At 42.1% G+C, this 16,836-nt stretch overlaps 1 protein-coding gene across 14 annotated transcripts in view; it reads right to left on the bottom strand.

Annotated features, from left to right (window-relative positions):
• caska (calcium/calmodulin-dependent serine protein kinase a) overlaps positions 1-10,084 on the bottom strand; it is a 115,831-nt gene extending 105,747 nt beyond the window's left edge. For 3 of the 14 annotated variants that reach the window (XM_055059747.1, XM_055059752.1, XM_055059758.1), the window contains exon 1: positions 9,199-10,077. In XM_055059747.1, coding sequence (XP_054915722.1) covers positions 9,199-9,257 — 59 coding nt within the window. In that variant the 5' untranslated portion in view covers positions 9,258-10,077. Of the gene's footprint in view, positions 1-9,198 lie in introns of all 14 variants that reach the window. The other 11 variants (XM_055059749.1, XM_055059746.1, XM_055059748.1 and 8 more) reach the window with 9 other exon arrangements.
• Between the last annotated feature and the right edge of the window lie 6,752 nt (positions 10,085-16,836).

Raw genomic sequence — 16,836 nt, 5'->3', positions numbered from 1 at the left:
GTTGTACCACTGAGTACAACAGGACCAGGCTATGAGAATTTTGGGTGAATTACAAGAGTAGGGTTATAATGTTAGCAAAATGCACCCTACTTCCTACTATTCAATTTTTTATTTTTTTCAGAATGACTACGACAGTAGATAGTATATATATGAGTTAGCTGAGGATGTTAATTACAAAATCAAGGGAAAATGTAAACAAACTTTGGACGAGTGGACGAAAACAAATGCTCAAACCTCAGCCTAATCCTTGCATGGGGAAAAAAACACACACACAACACACACACAACAAATGAAGAGTGGTGAGTCAGCTGCCAGCAAACGTTAACATACAGAGCTGTCCCACATCTTCAAGGTAAATATCTCCTAGTAAACATGCCGGACTGCGTCGGTTCGGTCCCTCGGTTTGCCCAATCCGGTGGGTTTTAAAGCCAAAATAAAACTGATACGGGTCTTTCTTGTTTGTGTTTTTGGCAACAGGCTTTGCCCTGATTAAACCTACTGAACACAGCATGCAGCAATGACCTCATTAAGAATGCTTTATGTACTTCATGAAATATTCACTTACGACTTGCCCAACACCGGAATGAAAAGGACAGGGGCGGCTTGACAGCTGAAAACACTGACTTTTCTTCTGAAACATCCATCATCCTGCAGGAATACAACTTATAAGGACAAACTGGACAGAGGAACTTATTCGAGCCAATTCAGCTGCCAACAGCAAACCAAGCTGATAGCTAGAGCAGGAGAAGATGCTGTAGTTATCTACAAATAACTAATTGACCAGCAAGCTAGGTATGTAGCTAATCTACATAAGCATAGATAGCTATATTCCCAAAAAACAGTTGGTAATCTCTTGTTTTTGTAAAAGTTTGACTTTCATGTTCACTTTTTCAAAAAAAAAAAAGAAAAGAAAAATTAAAAGCAGAAGTTGTGATGTTGCAGATGCGATCACAACCATGAAGGCAACTTCACTCAACATTCACAAAGCTTTGCACGGACCTACAATTTTCAACAATCCAACAGTTCAAGACGTTATTGAGGTAAAGGATATTATCGTTCTTTTGAAACCATTTTCAAATTATCTAATGGTATATTCATGACAGAACACATTCTCTAAGATCAATGCACTTTAAACTTCAGTGAACATTTAACATCTGAACACCTGGAATACATTTTAATTATCAAAAATAAATGAACAAAACAACAAAAATGAATTGTGAAGTCTCTGTAAACAAAACTGTCCAGGTGAGACCAAAGCGCCAGACTGAAGACATTTGTCGTCCATTGCTTCAACTGGTATGCTTATTTCAGAAATTTTAGATGCAGGGCCATATAATTGCATACTCATTTGTCCAATGATATTGGACCAATATGCGATATCAGTATCAAATTGTTGCACCCTACTTCCTACTATGCTAGGAAGTAGTATAGTAAGAAGAGGAAGAAAAAGAGGAAGAAAAGACTGGAGAATTGTTTCTTGGATAAGAGCTGTTTATGCTGCACAAGAGTCAAGCAACTTAAAAAAAGAAAATCTTTCCACTCTACACAAACAGCACTCAATGGATTCAAGGGAGAATGTCATTTTCAAAAAACATTTACTTCTAACAACGGAGCAAATTCATGGTTGACGTGTAACTGTAAATAGACACGATTATCACATTACGCCAAGTGCAACATTTTTCTTACAATGAACATGACAAGGTGCTATTGTTGCAGAGATTCCGACAAACACTGGATGGAGCTTTATCTTCCGAGCGCTGGCAGGCACCCTGCGGGGATGCTGGAGCCTGCTGGGGGGTGTTTTCCCCCAACATGATGAGGAGGGATGAATATTTCAGTGGTTCGGAGTAAGATCTCTCCGTTACATCATCTCTGTGTAATTGTGCGTGCGGAAAGCAGCCTCTCAGCAGATTCTGCTCCCCTAAGCTCCCCCACAGAGAGCCTGAGATTGTATAATGTGTGCCGCTTCCACACACACGCACGCGCACACACACACACTCAGAGCTGGCAAGGCCCCCAGAGACGGAGACATGTATGTTATTCCCCACAGACAGCAGCCCCAATTCAGTCGCAGTGCTGACAAATTGGGGGGAAAATATGCTAATTTCTATTTGGATGTTGTTTAAAAACTGCAGCCAATTAAGATTTACAAGGGTTAGCACAAGAGAAGGGCAAAAAAAAGAGCCAAATGCAAAGTGATGCAGATTAACTGTTGTGCATCGTTTTAGGAGGTTATGTATCCAAACTAGGGCTGTTGTAAAGGATTATTTTAGTAATCAAATACTCTGTTGATTATTCTGACAATTTATAGAGTAATCAAATTTAATAAATTGAAAGGAAATTTTGGAAAAGCTATCATTGTAACGGCAGTATTAATATTGGGTATATATATTGGTCAAAGTTTTAATAACTGTGCATTCCCAAAAATTACTTTTCTACAGCTTGAAATAAGAGTGGGTGGTATGAACTTGGAATTTTATTGAGATATTTTGTGGTACTATTGTGGCAATAGTTAAAGACTACGTATTATGTTTGTGATTCATAGCATCACAAACATAAATAATGTTCTTGAAAAAATATTCCCATTTGCAATAGGCTTCGTCAGGATACCAATAAAATAGATGAACAACCTTTTTATATCTTTTGGTATTTACTGCAGTAACGACAAAAGTATTTTTAAAATCCAAAAATACTTTTAACAACAGACGGTACGACTGTTGTTAACAACAGACGGTACGACTGATGGCACATGACTACAGTCAAAACCCTACAATTCATAAATACTGCTCTTAAAAACTAACCAAACAAAAAGCCCAGAGGGCCGTTTATGGATTAGTAAACCTGCACCTTATTCCACATTTCGCTTCATCCAGAGGGTCTGGACTATTGAAAAACTGTTGCTTCCTGGAAATTGTAACTTTTACCCAATTGCTAACGTTTAGCCCGGCCTATGTAACGTGTATGAAGCTTACCGGAAATTGACTGCAGTAACAATCATCCTCCAATGCCAAGAGAGAAGTGCTGAGCTGAATGAGTCAACGCTTGAAGTTAATGAAATATTTGAAAGTATGGCCAACATGGACCAAAAGGCTTTGTTCACTTTGTCTGCTGCCGTTGCTAAAACTAGCTAGCTACACTACAATTCTAAAACAATGCAGAAAATTGACGTCATCGTTCATAACTTCTCCTGTTTGTTGACTTTTAGAAAGTCAATGGGAGAAAGTCCAGGTCGAGCAAATGAGATCAAAATCTGAGCTGAATTATGCACAAACGCGATGGCCAGGCTGCTTCATAACACCAGTCACACCTCGTAGCTAAATTTGATGTCTAAACACCGGCATGTCATGGGATTGGCAAACATCACCATAAAATGAAATCAAAATGATCACAGTTTAAACAAAATAAAAAAAAATTTAAAATTAAATTTTAAAAAACATGGATAATGAAAACTTGTGCGACCAAAACCAATTCCTAACAATCACTGGCCCAGCAGCCCCCAGTCTGTTCAATGGAGCCGCTGTCACCAGAACCTGTCCTCTGTCAGATTCATTTAGACACAATGAGGCTGGCAATGCCGATCAACAGTGAGAGAAGCCAGCCACCGTTACCACAGAGAGCCCCGGGGCCCGCTCTGAGCGGGCCTTGGCTTCAGTAGAGGAGCTGCTTCCACACATCTAGGTCAGTGTTTCACACATTTAATTAGGAACATGTGGAAATACGCTGGGTCTAAACCAGCATAAATGTGCACAACACTGGTTAGAGGAGGTAAAGGCAGCAACAAAAGAAGGTTGGGGATTTGAAATGGCCAGCTGGGCCATTAGGTGAACACACCCTAAGACAGGAGCCAGTTCTCAGGCTTTACTCCCGTCACCTCAGGGAAAGGGACACAGTGGACCAAACAGAATTAAGAAGTGACACGTGCTACTAGCACACGCACACACTTAACATAACCTCCTTGGTCTGAGAGTTATACTGGCATTAAGCCTTCCTACTGCACCCCAGAGTGTCCTCGGAGGCCATGAGGAATGAAAATGGAGGTTCATTTCTCTTATTTGCCGTGGAGTAGCCATGGTGATATGTGGCATCCAGAAGTTTAAATAGCAATACTGAAATGTTCAGCTAGGATGTTTGAACTCTCCTCTCCGCCTTCATTAAAAAGTAATATATTGCTACATGAAGGCCGAGCCAGTGACCAGGCTTCACTAAGCAAGTGAAGAGTGCTTAGTGCTTCACTAAGCTAACAGTGATAGCTTAGTGAAGAAACGAGTTAAAGAAACTGCTGAAAGCACAATGGCGACACTATGATCAGTATGTGAACACATAAGGAGGCTGAGGTCAGCTGTAATTGTTTTTTATTCACCAGAACTCCAAAACCACTGCTTGTCTTTACCGGCCTACACGCTAAAAACTTCAGAGTATAAAGACAAAATGGAGAAAAGATTTTGGACATCATAATTAGGATGAAACAACTGAAGTGCAAAAAACATTTTATTTTTTTTAACTGTATTTTTGTCATGTTTGTCTTTTTTTAAGGCTGTTTAAGTGTTGTCAATAATGTCTTCCAAAAACACATAATATCTTCACATTTCCTGTCAACTTCAAACATTTTTTAACTCAAAAACAAGACGGGTCGATGGATGACTTCCTCTAGCTCAGCAAGTTTTCTGGGGAAAAACCTCAAACACACAAATTTGCATTTCCATTTATATTAGGATTTTGTACTGACTTCCATTGAATTTAGCAACTGCATTGATACCTAACCCAAACATTTTTCCTAGGGCTAAAGATAGACCATTACTGTCTGTTCCGAACGTTAGCCGAATCTTAATTCAAACCATAACTCTAAACCTGACCCTTAACCCTACACAAGGAGTCTAACATAACGTAATAAGACAACACTTTGGTCCCCATAAGACCATCAGTCTTAAGGTTAAGAACTATGGTAGAAATGGTCCTAAATAGGATAGCTAAACAAGTACACACATGCATGTGCGCACACATCACTGCATCACTCTTTTCTGAGGATGAACTAGAAAAGTGAATGGCCTGAAGGCACACAGTGTCTCTTGATGTGTGAGTCAAACTAATGGACTGCTTCCTTCCACTGTACCCCCGACCTCTGCTGCTCACTCACTCATCCCGTCTCCAGCGCAGCCGCTCTCTCTTTTCCCCTCCTCCCACATTTACTCCACGCAGTCCTGTCTTTGTGCTCCTAACTTCTCCATTTACTCCCCTCCCACCCTCACCGAGCCCTTCTTGTTTTTGGGACACAAACCGCGCTGGAGTGACAGGCTGGAGAGGGAGAGGAGCTGCAAAACAAAACCACCAGGACAGACCAAGGATGCGCTTCTGGCTTCGCAAGAGTATTTGTCCCTGTGAAATATTTTGCTGTGTTATGTAACCACAGACTCATTTCATCTGGACTTTAGGTGATAAGAAAGGTAGAGCCAGTTCTCCACCAGAAAAAAAAAAAACATTTTCTGGAGATAGGGATCGACTATAATATCTCACGATTTGATTCTGATTTTTGGGGGACACGATTTGACCGAATCCTGATAATTGTCATTTTCATCCTGCTCTCCAGCTCCCTGTTGTACAGCAAAAAAATAAAAATAAAAAAATACTTGCACACAATGATTACTGTTGGTTTTAGTGGTCAAATTGTCATCACTAGGATAGCTGGATAACAAGGTCCAATGGCATCACATTTCCCAGGCCAGGAAAAAGTTTTAATTAAAAAAGTAGGTCACTTATGCTAGCTTGACTTTGACAATCTTAATATGTAGATGTGCTGCAGAATTCAGTGTGTCTGGATTCAGCTTTGAACAACAACAACAAAAAGACTATGGATGGTAAGTACAGGAATCGTGTTTTTTGCTCTCCAGTGTCGGGTGCTGCAAAATTTGCTGATATAAACAAGAACATACAACATGTCTACAGGTCTCCACATGTGCAAAAAAACATATTCTGGAAGACCTGCAGCTTTATTTCAAAGAGTTGGTTCTGAAAGAACTAGATCCATGAAGTGTGTCACTTTTTTCAGATTTTTTATATATTAGAATAAAAAAAAGTAATACCATGTACCCTTTTTCTGCAACTTCACAACTATGTCCTGCTTTGTGTTGGTCTACCGTGTAAAAACCCAAGAAAAAGCATGCACATTCTTGACTGGAAGATGAAAAAGAAGTGGTAATAGATCAATACTCCTTCAAGACAAATCCAGCTCCCACAACCTACAGGGAAAACAGGGAGCTGCTTTCCAAGCCCCATTCTGGATAACCTATATTTAGCAGCTCATACGCCACACCACACAGGTATAAACCTTGCAGACCGCACACGCCGAAAGACAAACAACTTTTAAAGTGAAACCTTTCCTGACTGCGGTCTGGTCTGCTTCTGGATCAGGGAAGCTGGGACAATGAAAGGTGCCTCTCGTCCTCTGAACGCTGCAAATCTCAGACAAGCTGTCAAATCCAACCACAGACCACAATTCAGGGGCCGTCAGACTGAGCTGAATCAAGTCACTTGAACTTGGAGTGTCCCTCAACATCCATGTCGAGGGTGTTGTGTTTTTTGGCTTGTCGAGGAATATGTTTTCATTTCATGCATGAGGACAGAGAGCAGGAAGAGCAGCCTCATTCTTCGGGCCCACACTTGCGAGCATTTTGAGTGAGAGAGAAACAGATTGCTTGTGACTGCGGAGGAGAAAAAAAAAAAGAGCACAGTCGGGCTTGCCTAAACACGTTCTGTGACTTCCAGGCCTTGTCGCCCCCGTTAGACAGTCAACCATCTCTGCAACACCACGGAGCGGTCCCGCAACCAGTCGGCCCGCACATGATGGCGCATGAGCCAAGCTCCTCCTGGATCAGGTGTTCGACTGTCTGTTCAGCCAATGAGGAGTTTGGTTCAAGCCCAGCGATTTGGATGACTGAAAGATAGAACAGACTTCCACCTCTATTTAGTAGTAGAAAATACAGCAGCTGAAGGCAGCAGAAATTCTTGACATGTTTACTAGCAACACTGGAAAATATACAGAAAAAAATAATCTTTTTTTTTTTGCAGCGGCAACAAAACCTCACACTAAGGGTGTTTTCTCAGCTGATAATCTGTTGGACTTGGGGATCACAATTGCAGCATTTATTCCATTTTCAGCTGGAGAGGTCCGCTTTCACACCGCACTGTGCCAAACGTCCCAACCGTTTGAAAAACCTGTTCCTCACCTGTGTTGGCGCTGCACCAAGAACCACTGAAGGAAACAACATAAAGACCTCAGAAGAAGACACTGAGCGCAACTTCCTTTATCACAAAATGAAAAAAAATAAAAAATATGGAGTGGTGTCAGATTTTAGTGGTTGTATGATTTCTTGTTTTTCAGAAAAGACAGTGAGCCGTTTCTCTCGCTAGCGTTAGACGAGCGCGTTTGTTTTGGTTGATTTTACCCACATAACACCCTGCTTAGTCCACTCCCAACTTTTGGAGCGATCTCTTCTCCGTTTGTATTCACGTATGGATTCAAACCGCACCGGAGTTTATTTCTATTCAACTGCGGCCTACTGTTCGAATGTTCATTCACCCCTCCCTAAACCAATTAGAGTTTCTCAGCAAACAACTAGAGTTTGGCTAAAGTGAACTAAAGAGGGCTGGTGTGAATGCAGCCTAAAAAAACTTAAGCTGAGGCGCACTCATGGATCATTAAAACGAATATTTCTCAACTATCAAATAAATCTTACATTTGAAAAGATAAATGAACAAAAAAGTAATTCAGATGCCCCAGATGGGTTTGGCTTAAACAAAGGAAAGAAATGCACTTTATGGCCCCTTGATAAGCATGGCAGGGAATCTGTGATGCTGTGGGCCTATTTAACTTCAAAAGACCTTGTTAACATGCATGACAATATGAAACCGAGACGTTTCAAATAAATATTTTTACTAACTCTCCCTGTAAACTTCAAACGGGTCAACACTGAGTCTTGAGTCGTGATAATGATCCAAAACATGTTGAAAAAGCAACACGAAACCAATCAACAGACAAAGTGCCAGGGAAAAAAACAGAAGAGGTCATAAGACAAAATTAACAGCAGGTGTTCAAACATTTGAGCCACCGGATTTACGAGGATGTGGCCCCTTAGCCTGGAGCCAGTTTTGCTGCTCTATCCACTAAGGAAAAATCTGCTTATTATGCAAATTACAATTAAAATGCAAATTACAGTACATTAATAAGTAGTCCTACATAGCAGCAGATATAGAAAAAGTAGCCAGTCATTTCATGTTGTTCCCACAAAAAATTTACTATAAATTCATCATTTTCAAATAGTTAAAGTAGATCAGGTTGCATTAGGTAATACAATTAACCTAATTTGCACCTATGACTTTTATGCAAAGTACAATGTTTACAAAAATACACATTCATTAAAAAAAGAAAGAAGAAGCCTGTGGGCCACCCCCGAAACTTGGGGCTCTGGGCGACTGCCCCTGTAAAGTCTGGTGATTTTGTTGAACATGATTATCATTTATGGTATCAGCTTACACTACCACCACGCAATCTGAAGTTTTGGGGTTCTTTGCATATCTTTTATAGTGGAATTTTAATGATTTGAATATTAGCAATGTGGCAAGCTTGTCTCTTACAAGATTGCAACAGCAACATGGTTAAAATTGCATCACTCCCAGACTCTGCTGTCATGTCTCCCTCTCTGCAGCCACTATTCCGGCTGCAAGTAGCCTGGATCAGACTTCCAGTAACTAAGGAAGACCAGATGTGCAGTGTGCATGACTCATGACGCTTTTTGTGCCATGCCCCTTTAATCTCGTCTCCAACCTGCCAACTGTCACTGGGTCAAAGCGCACACATTTTACGGCCGGTTAATGTATGTCAGGGCGGCTGCGGCTGCAACAGGCAACGACAGACTCAGAACGAAACCTCCCGTCACAAAACAACACCACTTAAATTCAAGGTGCTTTCGGGAAACCACTGCCTGCAGCCCAAATATCTAAGGCGACCCAAACAACAGCAGCACCACGGGCTCCAGGAGAGCTGACGCCACGCCACGCCACGCTCTCCCCGCGTGCGTTTCGGAGCTGCGCGCGCGTGAGCGCGCGTGACAGGTCCTCAGGAGGAGTTGATTAGAAAAACCCGGCTGACCGACCTGCGTTAGAAGAAGCGCCCGCGCGGAGGCAGAGAGCAGCGGCGGCACTTACTTTCCGATGACCTCGCAGAGCTCGTACACATCTTCAAACAGAATGTCGTCGTCCGCCATAGTCCGAGCCCGGCCGGGGATGAATTATCACCCACTCCCACGAAATGTCGACGCTCCCCCCAAAACTGGTAACCGGAGGCCGGGGGAGACTGACCCCTTCACGGTAACAGACGACAACACACCGGCTGCCTGGAAAGAGTTACAAAATGGGTTTCTTGTTCTCAGTTGTTGCCTCCGTCGTCGACCTCCCGCCCCCCCAAAAATAAGGCTGCGGTGCAGTTGGGGTGTCGGGACGAGGAGAGCCCCGCAGTCCAGTGAGAGCCCCCACACCCCCGGTTCCGCCCCGCCTTTCGTTGAGCCTCCCGGTGTCTCAGAAAGCAAAGCTGTCAAACAGGAGAAACTCTTCTTCTCCTGCTGCTGCTGTGTCCGCTCCCTGACACTTTCCCTCGGCTCTGCATGTGGAGCTCAGAGAGGATGGGAAGCGGCAGCGGAGCCGGCGGACAGCGCCGCTCAGTCCATCAGAGTCGGGTTACAGCGCGGATCCAGGTGGGCGACGCGGGTCCCCACATCCACGGCTCTTTTACGGTACAGCTTCCCGGGATTCACGGACAGTCCAGCCCCTCCGCTCGTGCGACTCACAGCCCGGGTGAACTCCTCTTTACGGCGGACAATTCGGGGGCGTCACAGCCCGTCCTCGCTCCGCCAGCTCCACTTCTCAGACCGTCGGTTCACCTCGCAGTCCTCCCAGCGTCGCCTGAGCGCTGCTCGGACGCTCTGCTCCGCGGAGCTTCCAGAAAGCAACGCTCCTCCTACTCGGGAGTTATGAAACTGCTCCGTCGTCCTCCATCTTGGCGCGCGCCAGATACGCGGGGTTTTCGGTTCAGTCCTTTACGGATTTGAGCCAACATGGTGGAGCTGCGGCGCCATGTACGTCGCTGGAAAACCGCAGTTTCTCTAGACTCAATCAGTAGAGGGGAATAAAGTGGAATTCCCAACCGGAAACACGAGGGACAGCGCTCACGAGTCTCTGGAACAAGTTGTGTCACTTTAAAGGACCGTCTTCATGTCGTCTCTATTCTATAGAAAGGAGATTGGAAGGGTGTAAAATAAGAAATTTTTCATACAAAACATAATGAGGTGTGTTAGTTTGTAAGCATAATGTTCAAAAATGGATACATTCCAAAATTAACTTTTTTTGTATAAAATTCAACCTAAATATTTTTGAGTAAAACTGCCTCAACCCTCAGTAGCTTATATGGTTTCCGCTAACCATATAATTGCACAAATTGACATTTCAAAAATGTATTTGCTAAACGGAAACATGACAATTTCGGGGGAAGTTGTTTTGGTGCTGGAATGGCGTCGGGGTGGGTTTTTTTTATGTTTTGAAATTGCTTTATTTTGCAATAAACCTCTTTTCCATCACATCATCACTTGCAAACCAACCAGAGGCAGAGCTTCTTAAAGAGACAGAGGCCCAATTTCCAGGCATCAAACTGCAAAGTTTAATTTCTCTTAAGTCATATTTGATATATTGATTTTCATGACAACCAAAGGTAACATTGTACATGTAATGCATAATAAGGCTCCTTTAAATGCACAGGCACTCTCCGATGAGTTGAATGCTTTAGACTATCAGAGAAAAGCAGAAAAAAAATCAAAAAAGTAGCAGAATTTTCCTTCCAACCATGCACTACTTTGAGATGGTCTGTTACATAAAATCTTAACAAAACATATAGACGTGTAGCTATATATGGTCAGAGGTGACAAAATCTAAAAACACTCAAAACAAATTAGCAAGAAACGGTGAAACACAAACACTTTCACAGTTAGCGCTGAAACGATTGGCTTTAAGCTGTTTCTTCCACCTCCACAGTCTTTCTGCCCGGAGAGTTATTCATCATTTGCTACTGCATTGCTAATATTAGACTGCTGCGCTTAATGACATCTGTGCAAGCAGTTCGCCGTTAATGGCCGATCAGTTTACCAAATGAACGACCCGGCTCTGCTCTCTGGTCTTGACGATGCGCAGACATTATCACCATTTGATACAGCCATTGATTGGATCCATTACGTTACAATCACTTGCAATGTTGCCGTTTTTAGCTGCGTAATTTTATCGACAGCAGTACGAGTTTGGCAGGTGTTTCAAAGCCCCTGTATGTCTGACATGTCTTTTTTTACCCTCACAGCGTGGGCATTTTCATGAAATGACCAGACTTGGCTCATCACATCAAATTGAATAACGTGACTTGGTTCTTGACGTTTAGGGGATTTTTGTTTATTTTGGGAGAACTATTTTCTCTGGTTTTAGATTCTGTGCAGCTGGAAGGACTTTTTCTACTACGGTTTCACATTTGGGCATTATGACATGTAACCATAGCAACAGTGTGGTTTACAACAGGGAGCGGCTGATTGACGTAGTAGAAGCTCAAATGATACCTCAAAAATCAAAGATAAAGTGAAAATAATGTCTTGCGGCATTATGGATAACCCTTCATTAGATTGTCCCTGTAATGGTCAGAGGGTTCTCAACATGTTATGGAACACAGACTGCTACAGGAGATCCTTCCTGCCAGCAGGCATCAGCTTTAAACTACAACTCTGTGAAGAAAACACGAGTTACAACATTTCATTCCCCTTTGGGATTAATAAGGTATTTTTTAACTGAAGTTAAATTAAATTCTGGAACAACAAAGTAGCTTCACTTTTCTCCAACTCTTTTCTTTCTTACATTGTTTGTTCCGGCCTCCTAATCATTTCGTTCAGCCAGAATGAGTTTCATAACATTAATTAATTAGATTTTTATTTATTTATTTATTTATTTTTATTTTAACACAGTAAACCTCTTTACATTCAAGATTATTAGAGAGGCCCCTCCCTGCAGTGGCCCCTGGGTAAACAGTAGGTCCCCAAATCCCCCGTACCACCAAACAACATGACCTAAAAGAAAGCCACTGTAGGCACAACATGGATAGATTTATGTTTCATTCACTCTGGTGGGGGACTCTATTGCCAGACGATTGCCTAATTAATGTCAAGTGAATAATTAAGCTGATTTAGTGAACGACGATGAGCTTGTTCTTTTATTTATGTTTTTTTTTGCTTTGCAACAAAAAAAGGATCTGGTGTAATTAAACGAGCCCCTCAGCAGTTTCCCTGTACGCGCCGGTTGAGCTCCCTCGATGTGGGTCTGCTTATTTAGCACAGAGTTCCTTTGTTTGGGCCACTGAAAACCTTCGGCGGCAGTCTGAGCCCTCGCCGACGACAGGAGGCTGCGTAAGAGCCAGTGTGAATTTTTTTATTTATTTATTTTCTGCTAGGTTGTAAGCTCTGAACCTATTTGGCTTAGGACGGCAGAGAAATCAGGACATCAGAGAAAAATCTTATCTCTTACAAACACACTCTTCCAGTCTCAGCTGGAGAGGCGCTGGTATGCGTGCGTGTGTGTGTGTGTGTGTTACCCGGAGGTTCTTAGCCGCAGTCGGAAATCACAAACACAGAGAAGATTTGCTTGTCGGGTGATATTGAGGTCACAGTGGTATTGTGAAAGTACGTGCGGTTACTTGCATGTTATCAGAGCAGACACCAGAGTCTCCAGTTTTTCAAAGTTTCATTTCAAAATATGCCTCAGAGAAAATCAGAGGTAATTTTTGACTATAAAAAAAAAATGTACAGTAAATAATATTGGTGCACTTGACCTATTTAGCTCGTTGAAAGAAAGTCTGAAGCAGAGCTGGTCCTAAACTCCTTCAGCGTCAGATGGACGCTGAGCACAGCAGCAGACCGGTTCACCTGGTCAGGCTGGATAACATGACGTAATGCTGTGATACTGATCTCCTGAGGTTCAGTCTCATATTCCTAGACATACATGAGGAGAACATCACATACCGCCACACAGTGCCAGAGTGCTTGGTGGCGGTTTCACAAACCATCCAGTCAGAGCCAGGCCATGAATTTTGTTTTCATGGCAGCTTTCATGGAGAAACTGTTATAATTATTAAGTAGACGAGGTGCACCGATTGCAGTTTTCTGGCCAATCACTGATATTTAATCGGTCTGGTTGATTTTGGTCCATACCAGTTTTAGGCCCAATTGTGCTCCAGCTTCCAATCTTCCACCTCCCTCATTCAGCTCCTTCAGACTAGCCAGCAGCGATTAGCAAACACCTGGTGGAACTGTGTGTCAGTTGAGCCCATTATAAGAGCTACTTCTCAGTGCAATGCAGGTAAAACATTCTTAAAGGGTTAATAGAGAAACTATATTATGACTTCCTGAAGGCAGCGTTTCGGAAAGAGCAAGAGCTTCTTAAAGAGGCACAGTCCCAACTTCAAGCCATTAAATTACAAAGTCAAAATTTTCTTAATTTGATGTATGCAGCTTTTGTATATCAACTGAAGGTAACAGTTATTGATTGTGCTATAAAATGGCTATATGTGTCTGGAAAACACATAATATTGTCCCTTTAAGGGACAGAAGAATTAAAACTTGCATGGCCTCGAGTGAAAAAGTGATTAACCAAAATAAATCTGTGGAAGAAGCAGCTTTGGTCACATGATCCCCAAGCCGATCTGCCTTTGTTCCTTTTGTTTGAAGAAATCTCAGATCTCTGTTCCCACACATATGCATAGCAGTGAGAGTATCATGTTATGTGGAAGTGTTTCCATTTAAAATTGTGAGAGGAAAATTCTTAAACATTGCAATATACATTTCACCGTTGAGAATGACAGGAGCCCCAAGCATTAGGGGCAACCCACCCCCCCACCAAAACAAACCATGCCAACATGTTTTTGCAATAGCCTAGTCAAAGCCCAGAGGTCAAATTCTTGGAGAATTTGTGGTTTGACCTAAAAACATTGCAACAAACCAGCAGACGTCACCCATTTCCAGAACAGGAGCTGCCCTGTCTTGACAATAAGGCCCATTTGACTCACAGCTGTAATTACTGTAAAGAGTTTTCACAAAGCGTCGTCCCTGGGCCAGAGAGGCGTTGACAGTCACAAATCCATCTTCCTCTCGCTGAGGAATTCAACAATATGTTAAAACGCCAGAGGATGTTCATACATACCTTAACAACAGCATGTGGTGGCTCTAATTTGAAGATGTTATAACAGGTGATCAGGGCAGGTGGCTATCAATTGTGGTGTTTCTATTGAAAGAGAAATTAAAATCACGTGAATAAGTTTGTTCATGTGATAACTCATTAAAAATAAAGGCAGCGACCAATATAAACAGTTACATGAGATATATTCATAATACAGTGCTCATCACCAATCGGCCAATCAGAGGAGACATCTGGGTCTTACTCAGGCATTAGAGTGATAAGCCCCGCCTACTTGAAAGTGGTTACATGTGTGGCGTTTTGGAGATACTTTAGTTTGCAGAAACAGATTTTAAACGTTCAAATTACAACTTTTTCTGAACTGTGTGATGCTGAGAGGCTCTAAGCTCTGGTGGAACCAGCTGTCTGAAAAAAAAACACATCTTCCTCCTACCACTTCCTGTCATCTTTGTCGTTTCTGCCAGTAGCAACACCCGCTTGTTGATCATATGACTCGTGTTATGTGAAGAAAGTGTTTCCATAGCAGTTTTGCCAAATGCACTAGTTTCGATACAGCTGGAAAAACTAGTGCAAAAACGTTTTATTTGAAAAACGTGTGTTTTATTCAAAACTGCTGCGTTTCTACTAAGCATTTTTTTTTCTTCTCATAATTTCAGTTTGAGCAATTCTACGGTGGCTGAAAACATGTCAAGTCAGCAGTCTTCCACCTCAAAAATAATTCAAATCTCCTGAGAAATTAAACTGTAGGTTTTCATTTTCCGTGACGATGAAAAAAATCGCTTCATCCAGGACACACTCCAGATGTTGATGCCCTGGGCGGCTCTCGCTGCAGGTCTCCTCTGAATGAGTGATGGTTTGCTTAAAGAGGCCACTCAGAGATCTGCGAATGATTATGTGAATCCCTCTGATATGAAAGGAGAATGATCACAGATATTGTTGGAGCCCCTCAGCGCTCCTGTGATCTGGAGGAAGTCATCCGCTCCCCCGGAGCGACTGCTTTCAGAATCGCTCCCCTTTGCTTTTCCATTTAAAAAAAATTCTGTCGTCTGAGTTCTATCTACATGATGTTTTGTGAACCATTCGATTTGGCTGGCAACACCTTCTCGCTCTTTTTTTATTCTTTTAGCACTTCCACGTTAATTTGGTACAATTTATTTTTTGACAGGAAATCGTTTTGTACCTCTGCGACTTCTCACTCCTTGACAGGCTGCTTATTCAGGCTAATGTGACACGCAGAGCCGAAGCACAACAATATTTCCTTGTCTTATAAAAACACAACCTTATGAATTTAAAACGCTCTAAAGCACTATCATGAAAAAAAAAAAATTTTGCTGTGTAGTCTGAGGGCAGATAAGCTCTCTCTGCATGAGGACTGACTATTTCACTTCAAACAACAAATTAGCATCAGACATGAAAGCAGATTATTCCAATTTTCTGATGTGGGGCTCTATTGAGATATGTTGAGCAGTTAATATCTTCCCTCCAGACAATACAGTATGTTTATTTAAGGATCCCCACTGGCTCCACGACAAACATTTCAATACTATATGGTGGAGATGAATGTTTATGGTGAAGGGGGCACATTTATCACCACCAATCACAAAAGAGTACAAAACAGGCATACATTCAGGCGGGACCAAATAGTTTCAATGAAATAAAAAATTTCATAAACCAAGAAAAACATTAGACAAACGTAATGAACTTTGACAGGGTTTAAAAAATAAAAAAAAAACCTTTTACAGTGGCAAGATAAGAACTGTGTGAAAACAGGAAGTGTGACTGCAGCAGAATGATGTAAAATCACATGACTCCCCCATTCAGCTCCTTCAGACTAGCCAGCAGCAATTAGCAAACACCTGATAGAACTGCTCACTCATTATAAGAGCTACCTCTTAGTATGATGCTGGTAAAAACGCTGTTAAGGTTTAACAGAGGAGCCATGTTGTGATGACTTTCTAAGGGCAGAGCTTCAGAAAGATCAGCGGTTTCTTAAAGAGACAGAGGCCCAATTCCACTCCGTTAAAATGCAAGGTCAAATGTCTTTTTAGTCATATTTGATATACGCAGCGTTTTTATAACTGAAGGTGACAGTTACTTGATTGTGCTATAAAATGACTCTATATGTCCGGAAAACAAAAGATATTTCCGCTTTAAATGTTAGCTATGTGGTCTCCACAACTTGACATTGATCGGACAATTTCAAACAATCACCTCAGTGCTCATCTGATTGAATGCTGGACGTCCGGAGCAAAGGAAGATCTGTTTATCTTTCTGTGCTACTGGCTTGTAAGTTCAACACATTATGTGCTTCCAACATGGCGTAAAGAATTCATGCTCTGTGCAACGCGGCACCAGATGCTGCACAGTGTTTGCAGCACAAATTGTTTCCAGACACACAGCGCATTAATATTTAATGTACTTGTTTTAGAAACAACTGTATTTACTCTATCTTCAAACGGCCCATCAGCGACGGCTGCGTCTGACGTGTGATTGGCTCTGGAGCGCATCACAGATGCAGATCTTCAGATCTTCTTGATGATACCCTCTGCTGGGTTTGGTTCTGGAACATTTAGCGTT

The sequence above is a fragment of the Poeciliopsis prolifica genome, unplaced genomic scaffold (assembly GCF_027474105.1).
Source record: "Poeciliopsis prolifica strain line A6 unplaced genomic scaffold, Auburn_PproV2 SCAFFOLD056, whole genome shotgun sequence".
Classification (NCBI taxonomy): Eukaryota; Metazoa; Chordata; class Actinopteri; order Cyprinodontiformes; family Poeciliidae; genus Poeciliopsis; species Poeciliopsis prolifica.
Note: the sequence above shows the minus strand (reverse complement) of the source record. Positions and strands in the feature narration are given on the sequence as shown.